This window comes from Aethalodelphis obliquidens, unplaced genomic scaffold, assembly GCF_003676395.1.
Source record: "Aethalodelphis obliquidens isolate GAN/ISIS:26980383/991018 unplaced genomic scaffold, ASM367639v1 scaffold58, whole genome shotgun sequence".
Lineage (NCBI taxonomy): Eukaryota > Metazoa > Chordata > Mammalia > Artiodactyla > Delphinidae > Aethalodelphis > Aethalodelphis obliquidens.
The window spans coordinates 9138183-9156969 of record NW_020838002.1 but is presented as its reverse complement, the minus strand read 5'-3'; the positions used below and the strand labels follow the sequence as shown (position 1 = coordinate 9156969).

Genomic DNA, 18787 nt, shown 5'->3' with positions numbered 1-18787 from the left:
ATGTTTAAAGTGTCCTATGGCAGAAAGGCATTTAAGTTAACAAAACAGTTCTGAAGAAAAGGTTTCACCTTCTCTTTTTTCCATTGTTTTCATACTGCCTTGCTCAAATGAATTATGCCCACTTGAGACAAATTATACTTTAGTAAAGCAGACCCTTTAGGAAACTTATAGTGCAGTTGTAACCTGGTCACAAAACCACCTGGTACATTCCTGAAAGCTGTTATTACTTTTTATGGATATACATTACTTCAAATACTCTAACAGTCCCATGTGAGCTTAAAAAAAAGATAACATTTTTTTAAACTCAATTTGTTTCTGCTTACTTTAGTCCTTCTAGACATATCCCTTATAAGAATAGTGCATTAGTATAAGCACCTTTTATGTCAATCAATACACATGAGTTTTATCAAATGATGTAAAACATTCACTTGATTTTTTTTAGTGGATGTTTCTTTGGCATAAGTTGCTACTTGATGATACTGTTTCCCTGAAAATCAGTACAATGACAGTTGGGCTATCCACTTTTTAATTAATAAAATACTGAAACTATAGTATTCTACATCAACATTATAAACACATGCTTTTTCTGAAATTCTTGAAAAGTATGTTTTGAAGCTCTAGAAGCTCTCTGGCCAATATGGTACAGCTGGAAAAGCACTGAACCTGGCATTTTTCACTAATTCAACAAGTACTTATTGTGCATCTATGTCCCAAGATGAGGCACAGGTGGTTGCTGAGAATGGAAAAATGTCTAATACATGTTTAGGGAAGGAGACAGATAAACAGGCTACTCCAAAACAATGAGATATATGCTATAATAGAGATAAGTATAAAGTGCTATGGGTTTCCTAAGGAGTAAATAACTCTAGTTGGAGAAATAAAAAAAGTCTTCATAAAGGACATGACCTCTTCAACTAGGTTTTGATTGGTAAACTTGCCAAATGAATTGTATGGTAACTTGTATGCCAAGGCAAAGAATAATGAAAGGATATGGTACATTTAACAGTTTAATAGTGAGATGTTTATATTTAATAGTGAGAATTTTAGTGGATACAGGTAGGCATAAGGATGAAAAACCAAGTCTTAAGGTTTTAAATGTAGGTGGTGTCAAGACATGAAGGTGCATTTAGTAGCTATGTAACATTAGACAAGTAATTTCATCTTTCACAACCTGTTTAATATATGTAGAAAAGGTTTATAAATGACAAAATAGGATACAAATGTACTTTTGCTTCAAATGGTTTCTTAAAATTCAAGGCATTGCTTATATTAAGAGAAAAAATCAACTGAGGTAAAAATATTTATTTTCCTGAAATTAAGCCTACTGACTAAAAGGCAAGAATTTTAAAACAAACATTAAGGCTCCCCTAGAAACTATTTGCTGAATATTAAAATAAAACAAACAGGTCAATCAACAGGGAGAGACAAAGTAAGTAGATGAAATGCTTCAAGAACAATTTCCAGTGAAACCTGATGCCAAGTACCAGTGGGATTTCTAGGCAGAGAAGGGCAGTAGGTTAAACATAGAACTGAATCACTCAGTTTGAAGAGAAACAAGTGCAGAATATCATTCTGAAATGATGGGGAGGGGAGTGGGTGATGTGTTCTGGGACTTAAATCCAGCTGTTGCAGTCATGTCATCAGCATATGTAAATCTGAACTCAAATGCAAGCTGGTCTGCTTATGTTTAAATGAGTTAATGTGAGTAAACAAGACACTTGAGAAAAGTCCAATTTCTAGATTGGTTAGGGCAGATAATGGTTAGCTGTGGGTCTTCTGGCTGATCTGAAAACATGTCAAATGGCCATATTTTCATGACTTTACTCTTAACCTGTGTTCTTCTATTTGAATTATCTGAATTTTATTGGTACAGCTTCACAGGAAAAAACTATTATATGGTTAAACTAATTATAATTTCATAAATAGAGAACATAAAGTGTTAAATTAGACTATAAGTAATCTAATAATTATAGTATTTATAAATTTAAAGTGTTGATGTCCTGTGAAATTGTGGTATAAAATGGTGATTTAAAAACTAGTTCCACAAAACACAAATCTTAATGGACCAGAATCTTTAGAAAAAAGAGTATTATAATTAAATTTTACTGTTAGTTGGTGTGAATTCTTTAGTACCATGAACACAGTTTGTTTTAACTCTTCTTAAATGGTTTGCTTTTTACCCATAAAATCATCATTTAGGTTCTGATGTTCACAAGATAAAATTTTATTGTTTGGTGGTGAGCTTCTATAAACGTTTACTGAGCACTCTGTTGTACGCTCACTGACCAATCATAAATCTTTAACCTTTAGCAAATATTGAGTTTTATTTTGGGTTTCAATTATTCCATTGACTCTTTCAACTTTCACTCCTGACATCTATCACTGAATATATACCAGTTCCCAGGGTTCTAGTGAAATAAAATTCCATCAAATTTACTATAAGGAATAAAGTAGCAAGACTAGCTCTACAAACACTCCTGGTCAGAGATAATATTACAGTAATATTACATTAAATTTCACTCCACTTACCTACCTAGGGCCTGGTTTAAGGCCCTGTATGCTTGAATTTCATACCACTGACGACCTGGTAAAAGACCTCTTAATTTTGAATGCTGGTCATTATATTGTCGCTTTAGTTCAACCTAATAATTTAAAAATATATTAAAAAAAGATAGTAGGTAATTAAAGGTCATTTAAAAACTCATTAACTTCTAACATTTTGAGTATCATTTAATTAGGGTAGAAAGATTTGTTTTTCAGTACTAAACATTTTTCAGTTCATTTAAAACATTTCTATTCATCTTTACATTTCCTAAATGCCTACATGAACTTAGTTAATTAGCTGTGTGATAGCAATCAGTTTTATTGAGAAATAATTTATATATGACAAAATTCACAAACTTTCAATGTACATGTAGATAAATTTTAATAAATGTATAGTCATGTAACCACCACCACAATCATAATTTAGAATATTTTCACTACCTAAAAACTCCTTCCTATCCCTCTTCAGGCAATTTCCTTTATTGCTGACCCTGTCAACCACTGGTCTACTTTCTGTTTTGCCTTTTTTAGAATTCTATGTAAATGTTATTACACAGTATGTAATCATTTGTGTCTGTTTTTTTTCATTTAGCATAATGATTTTGGAATTCATTCCAAAATAGTTCATTATTTTATGTTTATCCAGCCTGATAATCTCTGCTTTTTAATTGGGATGTTTAGTCCATTTACATTTAATGTTAATTATTGTTATGATTTAGTTTAAATCTACAGCATAGAATATACATTCTTCTCAAGTGCACATGGAACATTCTCCAAGATAGATTATATGTCGGACCACAAAATAAGTCTTAAGAAATTTAAGACTAAAATTACATCAAGTATCTTTTCCAACCACAATGGTAAGAAATTAGAAATTAATAACATAAGGAAAACTGAAATAGTCACAAATACGTGGAAATTGAAGAACATGCACCTGAACAACCAATGGGTCAAAGAAGAAATCAAGAGAGAAATAAAATAGCATCTTGAGGGACATCCCTGGTGGTCCAGTGGTTGAGAATCCGCCTTCCAATGCAGGTGACACGGGTTCAATCCCTGGTTGGGGAACTAAGATCCCACATACCACAGGGCAACTAAGCCCATGTGCTGCAACTACTGAGTATGCACACCGCAACTAGAGAGCCCATGCTGCAACTACTGAGCCCATGTGCTCTGGAGCCCACACACTGCAACTAGAGAGAGAAGCGCAAGTGCCGCAATGAAGAGACCGCATGCTGCAATGAAAGATCCCACATGCCGCAAGGAAGATCCCACGTGCCACAACTAAGACCCGATGCAGCCAAAAATAAATAATTTTTAAAAATTATCTCAATACAAATGAAAATGGAAACACAACAACAAAACTATGGGATGTAACAATAGCAGTTCTAAGAGAGAAGTTTATAGCAAAAAATGCCGACATGAAGAAAAAACAAAGATCTCAGATAAACAACATAACTTTACATCTTAAGAAACTAGAAAAAAGAACAAACTAATCTCAGCAGAAGGAAGGAAACTACTAAGATGAGAGCAAAAATATATGAAACAGACCAGAAAAAACGACAACAAAAAATCAATGAAACTAAGAGTTGTTTTTTTAAAGATAAATAAAACTGATATACTTTTGCTAATTAATTAAGCAAAAAAAAAGGACTCAAATAAAATTACAAATGAAAGCATAGATTACAGCTGATACTACAGAAATACAATGAATCCTAAGAGACTACTATGAACAATTATATGTGAAAAAAAAGGATAACTTAGAAGAAATGGATAAATTCCTAGAAAAAAATCAACCTACCAAGAATAATCATAAAGATATAAAAAATCTGAACAGACCTATAACAAGTAAGGACATTAACGCAGTAATCAAAAACCTCCCAAACGAACAAAAGCTCAGGACCAGATAACTTCATTGGTGAGACTGAAACTCTACTAAGCATTTAAGGAAGAATTAACACCAGTTCTTCTCAAATGCTTCTGAAATACTGAAGGGGAGGGAACACTTCCAAACTCGTTTTAAGAGGTCAGCATTATTCTCATAACAAAGGCATGTAGGGACTTTAAAAAGAGAAAATTACAGGCCAACATCCTGATAAACATAGTGGCAAAAATCCTCAGTAACAACAACAACAACAAAACTGAATTCAATAGCACAGTAAAAGGATCATACACCACGATCAAGGGTGATTTATCCCTGAAATACACATTGGTTTAACATACATAAATCAATAAATGTGATACACCACTATAACAAAATGAAGGATAAAAATCACATTATCTCAATAGACGCAGAAAAAGCACTTGACAAAATTCAACATCCTTTCGTGATAAAAATTCTCAAAAATTAGGCATAGAGGAAACATACTTCCATATACTAAAGGCCATATAGACAAGCCCACAGAAACATCACACTTAATAGTGAAAAGCTAAAAGCTTTTCCTCTAAGGTCAGGAATGAGACAGAGGTGCCCACTCTTACCACTTCTATTCAACAAGTTATTAAAAGTCTTAGCCAGAGCAATTAGGGAAGAAAAAGTAATAAAAGGCATCCAAAACAGAGAAGAAGAACTAAAATTGTCTGTTTGCAGATACATGATCTTATATGTAGAAAAGCCTAAAGATCCACCAAAAAACTCTTAGAATTAATAAAATTCAGTAAGGTTGCAGGATACAAAAATCAGTTGTGTTCCTACACACTAACGACAACCTATCCAAGAAATTAGGAAAACAATCCCATTTACGATAGCATCAAAAAGAATAAAACACTTTAAAATAAATTTAACTAAGGAGGTGAAAATCTTTACACTAAAAACTATAAAACACTGATGAAAGAAATTGAAGAAACACAAATAAAACAGGAAAGATCCTGTTTATGGATTAGAATAATTAGTATCGTTAAAATGTCCTTATTACCCAAAGTGATCTACAGATCCAGTAAAATCTCTATCAAAATCCAACAGACATTTTTTTTTGGCGGTACACGGGCCTCTCACTGTTGTGGCCTCTCCCGTTGCAGAGCACAGGCTCCAGACGCGCAGGCTCAGCAGCCATGGCTCACAGGCCCAGCCACTCCATGGCATGTGGGATCTTCCTGGACTGGGGCACGAACCCATGTCCCCTGCATCAGCAGGTGGACTCTCAACCACTGTGCCACCAGGGAAGCCTCAAGTGACATTTTTTACAGAAATAGAAAAAAGAATTCTAAAATTTGTATGGAACCACAAAAGATCCCGAATAGCCAAAGCAATGTTAAGGAAGAACAAAGCTGGAGGCAACACATTTCCTGATTTCAAACTATATTATAAAACTTTAGTAATCAAAACAGTACGGTACTGGCATAAAATCAGACACTCAGGCCAATGGAACAGAAGAGAGAATTCGAAATAAACCCATGCATATATGGTTAACTGATCTTTGACAAGGGCACCAAGAATAGACAATGGGGAAAGATAATCTCTTTAGGAATGGTGGTGGGAAAACTGGATATCTGCATGCCAAAGAATGAAACTGGATCCTTATCTTATACCATATATAAAAATCAACTCTAAATGAATTAAAGATTTAAATGTATACTCTGAGACCATAACACTCCTAGAAGAAAACAGGAAAAAGCTCCTTGGTCTCAGCAATGATTTTTTGGATATGACACCAAAAGCACAGGGAACAAAAGCAAAAATAAACAAGTGGGACTACATTAAACTAAAACACTTCTGCACAGAAGAAGAAACAATCAACAAAATGAAAAGACAACCTATGGAACAGGAGAACCATAATCTGATAAGAGGTTTATATCTAAAATATATAAGGAACTCATGCAAAACCAACACCCCGCCCCACAAAAAAAAAAAAAAAAAAAAAGGAAAACACAAAAGAAAACCTGATTAAAAAATAAGCAGAAGTCCTGAATAGACATTTTTTCAAAGAAGACATACAAGTGGTCGATGGGTATATGAAAAGGTGTTTAACATCACTAATCATCAGGGAAATGCAAATTAAAACAAAAATGAGATATCACCTAATACTTGTTAGGATGGCTATTATCAAAAAGACAAGAGGGGCTTCCCTGGTGGCACAGTGGTTGAGAGTCTGCCTGCCAATACAGGGGACACAGGTTCGTGCTCCGGTCTGGGCAGATCCCACATGCCGCGGAGCAGCTGGGCCCGTGAGCCATGGCCGCTGAGCCTGCACGTCCGGAGCCTGTGCTCCGCAACGGAAGAGGCCGCGACAGTAAGAGGCCCGCGTACCGCAAAAAAAAAAAAAAAAAAAAAAAGACAAGATGACAAGTGTCGGCAAGGGTATGGAGTAAAAGGAACACTTATACACTGTTGGTGGGAACGTAAAATTGGTATAGCCATTATGGAAAATGGTATGGACGTTCCCCAAAGAATTAAAAATAGAACTACCATATAATCCAGCAATCCCACTGCTGGGTATATATCTAAAAGAAATAAAATCACTGTCTTGAAGAGATGTGTGCAGTCTCATGTTCATTACAACATTCTTCACATTGGCAAGACATGAAAACAACATGTTATTGATGAATGAATGAACGGGCAAAGAAAATGTAAAATATATATACACATACACACACACACACACACACGCGTATATATAAGGGAATATTATTCAGGCATAAAAAGGAAATCCTGCTATTTGCAACCACATGGATGAACCTGGAGTATATTATACTAAGTGAAATAGGCCAGACAGAGAAACATAGCCATGACCTCACTTATACGTGGCATCTAAAACTGTTAAACACATTGAACCCAAGAGTAGAATGGTGGTTGGTAGTAGGTGAGGGGTGGAGGAAATGGGGAGATACTGGTTAAAGAGTATAAATTATCAGTGACTTTTGGTTACAAGATGAGTAAGTTCTGGGATTTGAATGTATAGCATGGCAACTATACTCAATAGTAATGTATTGTATACTTGAACTATGCTACGACCTTAAGTGTTCTCATCATATGCTGAAAAAATGGTTAACTATGTGAGGTGATGGTTGTGTTAATTAACCTGATTACGGTAATTTGACAATATATATTAAGTCACCACAATTTACACCTTAAATATACAGAATTTTTATTTGTCAATTATATCTCAAAGAAATTGGGGTGGGGGGGGAAGAAGTCCATACAGTGTTGTGGCAAACTTTCTGCTGGCCTTGATCCTGGTTTTGGAAAGAAGGACCTCTTATTTCCCTAGTAAAAACCCTTCATGGCCTCAAAATACCATAAATAACATTGAAAGCCAAATGAAAACCTGGAGAAAAAGTTCTGTTAACTAATATACAATGAACTCATACACAATCAATGTTTACAAAATCTAACTACTAAAAGTAAATAATCTGTGAGAAAGCAAGTCATCAAACTGAACGATAAATGGCTGGTAACCCACATGAAAAGATGCTCAACTTTACTAGTAAACCAAGAAATGCAAATTTAATATTTCCATTGTTTTTGTCTGTAGAATACTGACAAATATTTACCAAATGTATTTATATTTTCCAACAAGTACAGATAGATATGTACGAGAATACTCATTGCATCTTTGTATTGAAGAAAATTAAGAAACAATCTAAATGTACATCAAGTACAATGAAATATACTACAATTATTCTGAGATAAATATTGGGCTATTATATAGAAAGAAACAGATCTATATGTTTTGACATAGAAATTTAGCCAAGATATATATTTTAAATAAAAAATCAAGTAAAACACAAACACACACATACAAATGGCCAGGTGTCATGTTAGGAATAAGGAACACAATATAGAGCAATACCAATTTTAAACTAGCCCCCCAAAAGACTTAAACCAAACTCTAACAAGAACCACAGGGGAAACAATTTAAAGACCGTACTTTGAGCTTTTCCCAGATCTCCCCTAATATACTGTCAAATCGTGTCCATATAAGTTCAAGATGATCACCTACTGATTGAACTGCCTACAAAAACAAAAATATATTTTTGTTTCTATACAATAGAAATTGTATAATTTCTATACAATAGAAATTACTAGAAAGATGATCCATAATCAAGGAAAAACAGGCAGTCAATAGAAACCAATCTAGAAAGGGCTCAGCTATTGGAATTAGTTGACAAAGACTTTAAAGTAGCTGTTATAAATATATTTAAATAACTTAAAAACATATGTTTTAACGACTGAAATTTGGAGAATCTCATCAGAGAAATGGAAATATAAAAAAGACCCAAATAGAAATTCTACAACTGCAAAATACAATAACTTAAAAAAAATTCATTGGATGGATTTAACAGCATATTGGAGAAGGCAGAAGAATTAGTCAGTAAATCTTAAGACAGATCAATAGAAATAATGAAACACATCAATCGGAGCAAAATAACTTCATACACACCAAAGACACTGGTTGGTGTAAAAGAATCAAAGCATAAAAAAGCAGTCAGAGGGACTTCCCTGGTGGCACAGTGGTTAAGAATCCACCTGCCAATGCAGGGGACACATGCTCAAGCCCTGGTCCGGGAAGATCCCACATGCCTCAGAGTGACTAAGCCCATGCGTCACAACTACTGAACCTGCGCCCTAGAGCCCATAAGCCACAACTACTGAAGCCCGCATGCTTAGATCCCGTGCTCTGCAACAAGAGAAGCCACTGCAATGAGAAGCCCACGGACCGCAACGAAGAGTAGCCCCCGCTCGCTGCAACTAGAGAAAGCCCATGCACAGCAATGAAGACCCAACACAGCCAAAAATTAAATAAATAAATAAAAAACAGTCAATGATGATCTAAACAAATTTAAAAATCAGAGTTGAAACAGTACTAATGCATTTGATACAATATTTATTGACTCAAATGCTCCACTGTTAAAGGACATCAAGAATTTCTCACTTTTCCGAGTGACCGAATGTACGTTCATTTTCTATCTAGGTAATAACACACAGAGACTGTGTTAAATTAAACTTCTGCTTCTTTTCTGGAACAGAAATCATAATAAATTCTGCTATCTAGTCCTTGAATTTGATATTATAATCATATCCCTTTCAAAAAGACTCATAATTAATTACAGGGCATAAAACTACATTCCTATTAAAAGAAATGTCACACCAAAGGGTACCACATACCCAGCCTTCATCTGGTCTTCATAAAAATCTTTAAAATTACATCATCTCAAAAGTGAACTACTTTTATACAAGGTCAGAATGTATGGTATACACAAATCAGATTGACCTATTCAAATATATAAGTTAATGAGCTTTTTCCTGTAAAAAGCTCTCTTGTATAAAAGTTCCTTCTTTTTTTACTGAAGTATAGTTAATTTACAATGTTGTGTTAGAAAATGCAAGTTTTGAGGGCAAGAAAATTATGTATTATGATTTCACATTTTTCATATACTAACTGAATGAAAAAAGTGAGTTTTTTAAGCTGCTCTCAAGAATGCTATATTCAATTATGCCTCAATAAAGCTTAAAAAAAAGAAACTAAATAAAAAAGAATGCTGTAGAAACATTAAAAATATGCATTTAAAGTATAAAAATTGATATAATGAAAAGAAGAAATATTTGATAACTTAAAAAAATACTAATTCCATTCAATATTTATAGTTTTGGCTGTGTGTAACGTATCTGTGATACGCACTAGGAATACAAAGACAAGTTAAAAATATTTTCTGCCCAGCAAGAGATTACAAGAACAGAAACGATTGAGTACAAATGGCCATCAAGTAAATATAAGTGCTAAAATATTAACTTTGATTACAGTATATAAAAATAAGAGGAGTTGAGAAATGAAGACATGCTATGAATTTGATACGAGAGTAATGAGGGCCTTACCTGGAAAGCCAAAGGGAATGGAAAAGAGACCCAGTTCATAACACATTGTGGAGTTACAGAACTTAAGTGACAAAGTAGATGTGGGTTTATTAAAGAGGGAAAAGTCAAAAATGACTCCAAAGTTTCCAGCCACTGAGAGAAGGAATCCAGTAACCCACCAAGAGAAGACAAAAAGAAAAGTATGTTTAAGGAAGAAGATAAACTTGGCTCAAGCCATGTTAAAGAAATAATTTCTAGGGCTTCCCTGATGGCGCAGTGGTTGAGAATCTGTCTGCCAGTGCAGGGGACACGGGTTCGAGCCCTGGTCTGGGAAGATCCCACATGCCGCGGAGCAACTGGGCCCGTGAGCCACAATTACTGAGCCTGCGCGTCTGGAGCCTGTGTTCCACAACAACAGAGGCCGCGATAGTAAGAGGCCCGCGCACTGGCGCACTGTGATGAAGAGTGGCACACGCTTGCCACAACTAGAGAAAGCCCACACACAGAAACGAAGACTCAACACAGCCATAAATAAATAAAAAATTAAAAAAAAATTTCTAAACCAAGAATAGAAATTGATAATGAGTTAGCTAATCAGAAAGTCAAAATTGGAAAAGTAGGGAACCAAAGATCTTAATAATAAATGATAACAATATCTGTCAAGCTACTATAACATTCCATGCACAGTGCAGTGCTTAATAGGTATTATTATCTCATTTAATCCTCATAACAATCTTAAAAAGTTGGTACTGTTACCTCATTTTACAGATTAGAAAAATAAGTTTTAAAAAATTAAGTAACATGTGGAAGGTGACCCAGTATGTAAGTAGTAAAGCTGGGATTTGAATCTAGTCTGTCTCTCTCCAGAGCTTGCTCTCTTGGGAGTAAAAACCCAAGAGTCAGGACACCCTACAGCTTCTCTGAGTGAGATCTTAGGTAACTCAATTCTATTGTGGCTTTCTCCTATTTAAAAATGGAATGAGTATTAAAATCTAATTAAAATAAAAGATGGTTCTCAAATTTAATAACAACAATTTATTCACATAACAAACTGCTAGCATTGTAAGTTCACAAACTGACTATAATTCCTAGCAACTAGTTAATCCAATGTGAAACAGTAGGAATTGTTCTTTTCAGTCAGTCAGCTTTTAAAGATCCCCTATGTGGTATTTCTGGGCAAGTATTTATCAAATAGTATATTTTTGTAATATAAGCCTAATCAAAGGTATAAAGTTATTTTCTTGAAAAAATTTCAGACTTTCAAGATAAATTAACAATTTACAGTTTTAAGAAGTTGTAAAACTACTTAAGAGAAAACAAAATCTCTTCAAAACACTGTATACTATTAACCTTCTGACATATATATATATATATATGTACACTTCTGACAAGTAGCTTTCAAATTGGTATATAAGAATTTTATTTTATATCCCCTCAAAAGAACCTGTAAAATTTCTAAATTAAAACTTTATAACTTGAATATAAAGCAAACTTTCCTGTAAGCATCATAGAATATGCTTTTTAAAGTAGTATAGTGAATAATATGGCACCATAGGAAATATTAGGTAATATTAAAAAAATAATTTGACAATTCAGCAATAAAGTATATTATAACATTTAGAGATAAGAATACTTAAAAATTCTATCCAACTATACATTTCCTACCATCTCTCAAAATGTAACTAAGCATTTATCTATATTAACATTATTTCTCCTCCCCCAAATTTGCATTTATCCTTTGCCAGACATAATAGCTTAAGGATTTTCAAAATTTACTATACCATGTTGAAACAAATACTTTATAATGATCACTCTGCCTATGACAACAGTTGCTTTAGGAAATATTAGTTATAATTGAAATATTTAGAGGTAATATAGCAAATATTAGATTAAATAAACAAAATTCTCTCTCCTTGGTCTTTTATTTTTCATTAAAATGAATTAACTTTTATGTATGACTACATTATTTCAACTTCTTGAAAATTTTCAAATAATATTTTACAATCCAAATGGCCTTTAAATTACTGCCAATATTTTACCTAGGGAAATTATTTTAGGTAAAAAGTAAAGAAAAAACTTTTGAAAGTAAATATATATAAAGGCTAACTTTGAAATATTTTTTATTATATAAAGAAGCAGATTTTTAAAAATAAATTAAAAAATTGTCTTTGGGTGAACACATTTAATTAGGGAAAGCAAAACTAAGGGTTTGGAAAAGGTAGAAAGACAGTACACCTCTTTTTAACGACATCAGAATCTATTTCATTGTACACTTAGGAATTATCAGGTACGAAAATCAATGCCCAATTTAAAATGACATAAAGCATATGTGAAAAAGCCAGTTTCTCCTGCCAGCAAATAGCCTAAATGTTAAGTAAACCAAAGGCTAGAAGGGATTAGTTGAAATGTCAAAAGACAACATTTTACTTTTACCTGCTCATCCTTATAAACAGACTCTCATCCCTCAGGCATGCTTTCCAAACAAATAGTTTCAATGTGCAGCAGCAAAAGGCCCATGGCAAGCTCTGCCATCTTGTAACTGTCAAAGAGATTAGTCTTTGATCTATTTGGGAGGTCATGTCCACATTCACATTAGCTATACAGTCTAATAGCATTATACCTGTTGACCAATGCTTCTTTAATGCCTAATGAGACAGACATTTTATGTTATGGAAGTTAACTGTGAATGTTTTTTCTAAGTTTTGACAGAAAGTAAACACCATAAAGTGAGCTCAAGTGTGGTTTGGAAAGATGATCTTTTAAACCAGTCAATATTACTTTTCAAATACATTTTACAAGGCTTTCCCAAATTAGAAAGCTACATTTAATTGTATACTCTGGAAGGAGTTTAAACCACTTGCTCCCCATCCCCAATAAATTAGTGTATGTGTAATTTTGGAGGAGTATGTGAACAGCAGAGAGAAGGCAAACTATTTTATCAGAGGTTGCAAACTGAAGGCCCATGCCAACTCTCAACTAGCTCACTCATTTAAATAATCTATTTAACTCCTGTAGCAGCTTGTGTTTGTAACCCACTGGTTCAGATGCTACACTGATTCACAGAACATTTTTTCATAACTGGAGTTCAACATTCATACAAAATGAAAAACACCCTTAATATGGTAGTTTCTAGACAGCTGAAAATATCTCTGCATCACAGGCTAACCTGATATAAGTAGAGATGAGATCCTGAATAGCAAAGATAGATAATCAAGACTGAAGTGGGACTTAGGGAATTATGTTAAAATACCCATATAGCATTCAAGCAGAAGTTATGTGGGTTTGGATTCTGATTTTAACATTACAAAATGCTTGAGATCAAATAGTAAGTTCCTTAAGTCCTCCAATGACTCAGTTTTATTGGAGACAGTATAAGTAGTATACTACTGATAGCAGTAGTATATATAAAATAACCAAAAGGATCATACTGTATATGTCAACAAAAAATTTAAGTCACAATTTTGAATATTATTTTTTCCACTTAGTCAAACCCAACAGTGCTGGCTTTAAATAGCTCTGTACAAGAGTAGCCTTTTACAAGTTTTATAAGTAGCTTCTGAAGAAATAAATGGTGTGATAAATATGAGCTGGAACTATAAATGCATCTCTTTACTACTGCCTCATATGAAAGACGGTGGAATTTGTCCCAATTCGTATACATATGTATTATGATTTCAGTAATAAATGCTCTCCTAAAAGCAATCAATATAGGCAGAATATACTTTTATTTTCTTGTATGTAAGCTTTATTTATTTATTATTATTTATTTTTTTTGCGGTACGCAGGCCTGTCACTGTTGTGGTCTCTCCCGTTGCGGAGCACAGGCTCCGGACACACAGGCTCAGTGGCCATGGCTCATGGGCCCAGCCGCTCCACGGCATGTGGGATCCTCCTGGACTGGGGCACGAACCCACGTCCCCTGCATCAGCAGGTGGACTCTCAACCACTGTGCCACCAGGGTAGCCCCTATTTTCTTGTATGTGAGTTTTATGACAAAAGTTCAAGCCTGGTAATAAGACTAAGAACAAATGATCAGCTAAACTTACTAATTAAAAATATTAAGAAAACTTTGCCTCAGAAAAATAAACACATTTGTCTAGCAAACATTCAAGAAGAACAGTTTTATATTTAGCCAAGGTACAGAACCTAAAATGTAAACATTTATAGCAAACCAAATCTGGAAGACAGAGACTGTGCATTAGACATTTATTGCTCCATATCTTCACAGTGTAAACACTTTTATCAGGGTATCACAATATAAATTCCAATGGTTAGAGTTCTAAATTCAGCATAAGAGCTTGTATATGAAATAAGTTAGCTAGATAAAAGGAATATAGCTGGTTTTATTTCATCTGGCATATTTTCAAAATTTCTGAAACACCAAGTTAACCAAATATATAGTATATATATTGTTTTAAATGGGGAAAAATGGGTTTCTGCCAAGAGCTAAGAAGCCAGGCTCCCTTTTAGACTTAAATAAACACACACACACACAAACACACACACACACACACTCGAAATGGTTTTCAATTGTTATTTACTCTCCTTGTTACACTACACTAGGAGGTGACCACAGTAATCTACCAAGAAATAAGAATCAAGACATAGTAACAGACATAGTAAGAATAATATAGCTTATCTCACATATGCTTGAAGGTTGCTTTGAATAAGACACTTTTTGCAGAGAAACCTGTTATACTTTGTGTCATAAATTGTCAGTGTTGAAATAAACAGCCTAAAAATTTCAAATATAAAAAAAAGAACAAAATATATTCCCCTCAAATCAAGCATCTCTTGCTCTCAACATATTCAACCTCAAGTGGTTAAAATAATTTAGCTGCTAGCCCAGAATAGTTTATTGGTAGCACAGTAACATTCAAGCAATTCTGAATAAAGGCTTTAGATAATAATAATGCAAAAACATCTGTCAGTACGAAGCAGTAGATCTTAGTGTTTCTTTTAAATTATGAAAATAATTTGTCAAGATAAGAGCCCAGGAAAAAGGTAGAAATTAATATTTTTCTATTAAAAGAAAAAAAGACAGTTAATACTTTAAGACATGCAAGAAACAACAATATATGCTTATTCTGTAAAGGGATAAGGTTAAAATTTTTTTAAAGAAAAATAGGCTTTGTTGCAATTTAGTTATGCTACCCATAATAAAATATTATCCAGATACACCTGAAAATGCTTAAATTATCATCTCTAGAAAATACTATATATATGTATATATATATATATTTTTTTTTTTTTTTTGAGGAAAGGAGATATGGAAAAAGCACACGGCTTAGAGTCAAAGCTTTGACATTTATTAGTTGTTTGACCTTGGGTAAGTCACAGTACCCCATTTAGCTTCCTTTCTCAGTTTCCTCCTCTGTAAATGGAAGAAAATAATTCCTGCCCGCATTACCTCATACAGCTGGTTCAAGAAAGAAATGACAATGGACACAAAACTGTAAAGCATCATATATTAGAGGTAAGCAAGCTGGAGAGTCATTACTTATCCTATATTTCTAAAAACCAATATAGGTTTGGGTGGCATGCTGTTGTAATATATTGTCGCATGTAAATGAAAAAAGTCATAAGACTGACAGACAACGTAGGTCATCTACCTTAGAGTTCTGACACTTAGATCAACTCTCTCTGAAGGCGCTTAACCTATACTACTCAACATAAGGACACATTATTTTATGTGACTTAAAAGTTTCTTCAGCTTATGGAGTGGCTACTTTTTCATCATATATGAATGAAAATATGTACATTGGCAAGACTCATAGAGAACAGTATTTAGTTTTGAAACATAACTTTTTCTAAATGACTTCTGCAATTGATATTAAATTTTCTGAGAAATTATAACTAACATTAGCACTCTTTAATATCCTTCAAAATATTTTTTGACCACTTTGCAACCTATGAGCTGTATTTGAAGAGAACTATATAAAATATGTTAGTGGTGTAATCTACAGAATGAGTACCTGATTGTCCTCTATTAGTCTAAATATTATTCCTTACATATATCTTACAACCTAGAGCTTCCCTTGTTAAAGTCTCATACAAGAGCCAAATACTATGAATAAAACCCTTCTAGCAATAATAACTAACAAAATGAAATATTGTCTTACATAAGAAAGCAATGTGAGACTGTATATGGAACCATAGGCTCTTGAAGGAATGCGACAATATTTAGAGGTTTTGTTAAGGGAAGTGAGTAGTGCTGCATTCAGCAAGTGATAGAGATCTGCACCTGCTCCTATACAACACTGGAAGATAAGGAGGTCTCTCATGGAAGAGGCTTGTGGATGCGAAAAGATGTAAAACTAAGCACTGAGGCTCTGGGAGGACTCCACAAAAGTTTAGTGGCAATGGCAGGCATAGAAAGTAGAAGCTAATGCCAGTGAGAGGAGGCTCAAACTCAGAGTTCACATGATTAAATACCTTTAAAAATGAACTTGAGCAAGAGAAAATGTGCACGTAAAAGATTACGTGAGTACTAGAAAACACTGAAAACATACTTAAACATACTTAAAACTCTGTTTATTACCTCCACAGCCCAACAAATGAATTCTGATACTTTTGCCATCTAGATTTTTATATTATTATATCGAAACATCTTTCAAACGTAAGTAAATATTTGATTTCTAAAAAACATTTGTTACTTTCTACCTTTGCAATATTATTGTTAGGAATGTTTGATTCAGAGCTTCTCAAAAGTGAAAGTGTGAGTGTGGGAATAAAGCATGTGGGATCATAGCACTTCAAAGTCTCCTACTTTATCTTAGAAAGTAATGAAGACTTCTGGTTTCAGGAAGGCAAAAAATTTTTTCTTCTTTCCTTGCCTCTTAAAAACCGACCCCAAATTAAAAGATAAATAAGAAAGAGAAATAGTCTCTATCTTCAATGAAACTAAGACATCTGTAACTTTAAACCCAAATAGATGACTGTGAAAAGCAGACTAAATGACTAAGCAGAGAGGCGAAAGTTCAAACCGAAGTACCCACAGAGCTACTGATGGGAAATAAGCCAGTTAGGCCAGCAGGAGTCCAGAAAGCTGAGGAAATTGATGCATAGGGAAACTGCTGGAGGATATGTACCACAAAGATGAAATAAGAAACAAGAAACAGGAACAAGGTCTGAGATTCAGGAAACTTGGGACCTAACACAGAAGACAAGCAAATCAAATTCCTAGGATGACAGCAAAGGGAAATCTCAGGATATTGGCAGTTAAGTGAGCTTAAAGAGCAACTTAAGTCTTGATTGAAGCAGGAGATCAGAAGGATCCAAAAGGGATGTCTTCAGGGGGAGAAAAAGAACTGACCTATTATCTGACAGGTCTCATAGGAAAACTGTATTGAGAGGTGTTGCAGATTTATTAAAGATTTCTTTAAAGATATATATATTTAAAATATTTATTTATTTATTTGGTTGTCCTGGGTCTTAGTTGTGGCTCACTGGCTCCTTAGTTGTGGCAATGCAAACTCTTAGTTGTGGCATGCATGTGGGATCTAGTTCCCTGACCAGGGATCGAACCCGGGCCCCCTGCATTGGGAGCGCAGAATCTTAACCACTGTGCCACTGGAGAAGTCCCTAAAGATATTTTTAAAAGGAAAAATAAAACAGTTAAAGGAAATCATTTGACTACAGTGAACAGTATTTTCATAGTCATGATAATGTGAATATTGACTATGGATTTAATAAAAAATTGTGATTTAACGATATTGGGAGGATGTAAGAAGGGAAAGGCGGAGTAAGTGAGCTAAAATCCTATCTCACGTAGGAAGTAAATAGTTAATGTCTAAAATTGATTATATGGATGTAAATACCAGATGAAATAGATAAAAGAAGTGAAAGTCACTGCTTCTCAGAAGCAGGGACTGGGAAAGGGGTAGAAGCCAAGAGATTGTTAATATAAGAAACCATCTAATGTTTTTAGTATAAATCAGGCTCTTAGTAAAAGTTTTATTGGATTTTTTTCAACTTGATAAAAAATAACAAAAAAATAAATGTAGATTGTTCATTTTAATTCATGACATACACTTGTATGTTTCACTATATAAAACAATGGTGTTCAACTGAGAGTGATTTTGCCTACCAGAAGATACTGGCACTATCTGAAGACATTTTTGGTTGTCACAACTGGTGAGGGAGAAACATTTGCTACTGGCATCTACAGGTAAGTCCAGAGATGCAGCTAAACATCCTACAATGCACAGGACATCACTCACAACAAAAAATTATCCTGCCCAAAATGTCACTACTGCCAAGCTAGAGAAACCCTGCTATTAAGTAATTTTAAAGAACAAATCTGGTCATTTTGATGTGATAGGAAATTACACTATGACTTATTACATAGCTTACTATATTCCTGGGCACACCGGGATTATCTGTCCCAAAGGTAGAAAGCATAAATTGAACTCATTCCCAAGGTATCAAACCTTAATCTCAGTGAAAAAC

General features: G+C 34.1%; 1 protein-coding gene across 7 annotated transcripts in view; it reads right to left on the bottom strand.

Annotated features, from left to right (window-relative positions):
• The window catches only part of BRIP1 (BRCA1 interacting DNA helicase 1), a 201000-nt gene that overhangs the window by 25999 nt on the left and 156214 nt on the right, over window positions 1-18787 (bottom strand). For all 7 annotated transcript variants that reach the window (XR_003428779.1, XR_003428778.1, XM_027087284.1 and 4 more), the window contains one exon: window positions 2530-2642. Coding sequence is in view for 5 of the 7 variants with exons in the window: in XM_027087284.1 (XP_026943085.1) it covers window positions 2530-2642 (113 nt within the window). In the remaining 2 variants the exon portion in view is untranslated. The remainder of the gene's footprint in view (window positions 1-2529; window positions 2643-18787) is intronic.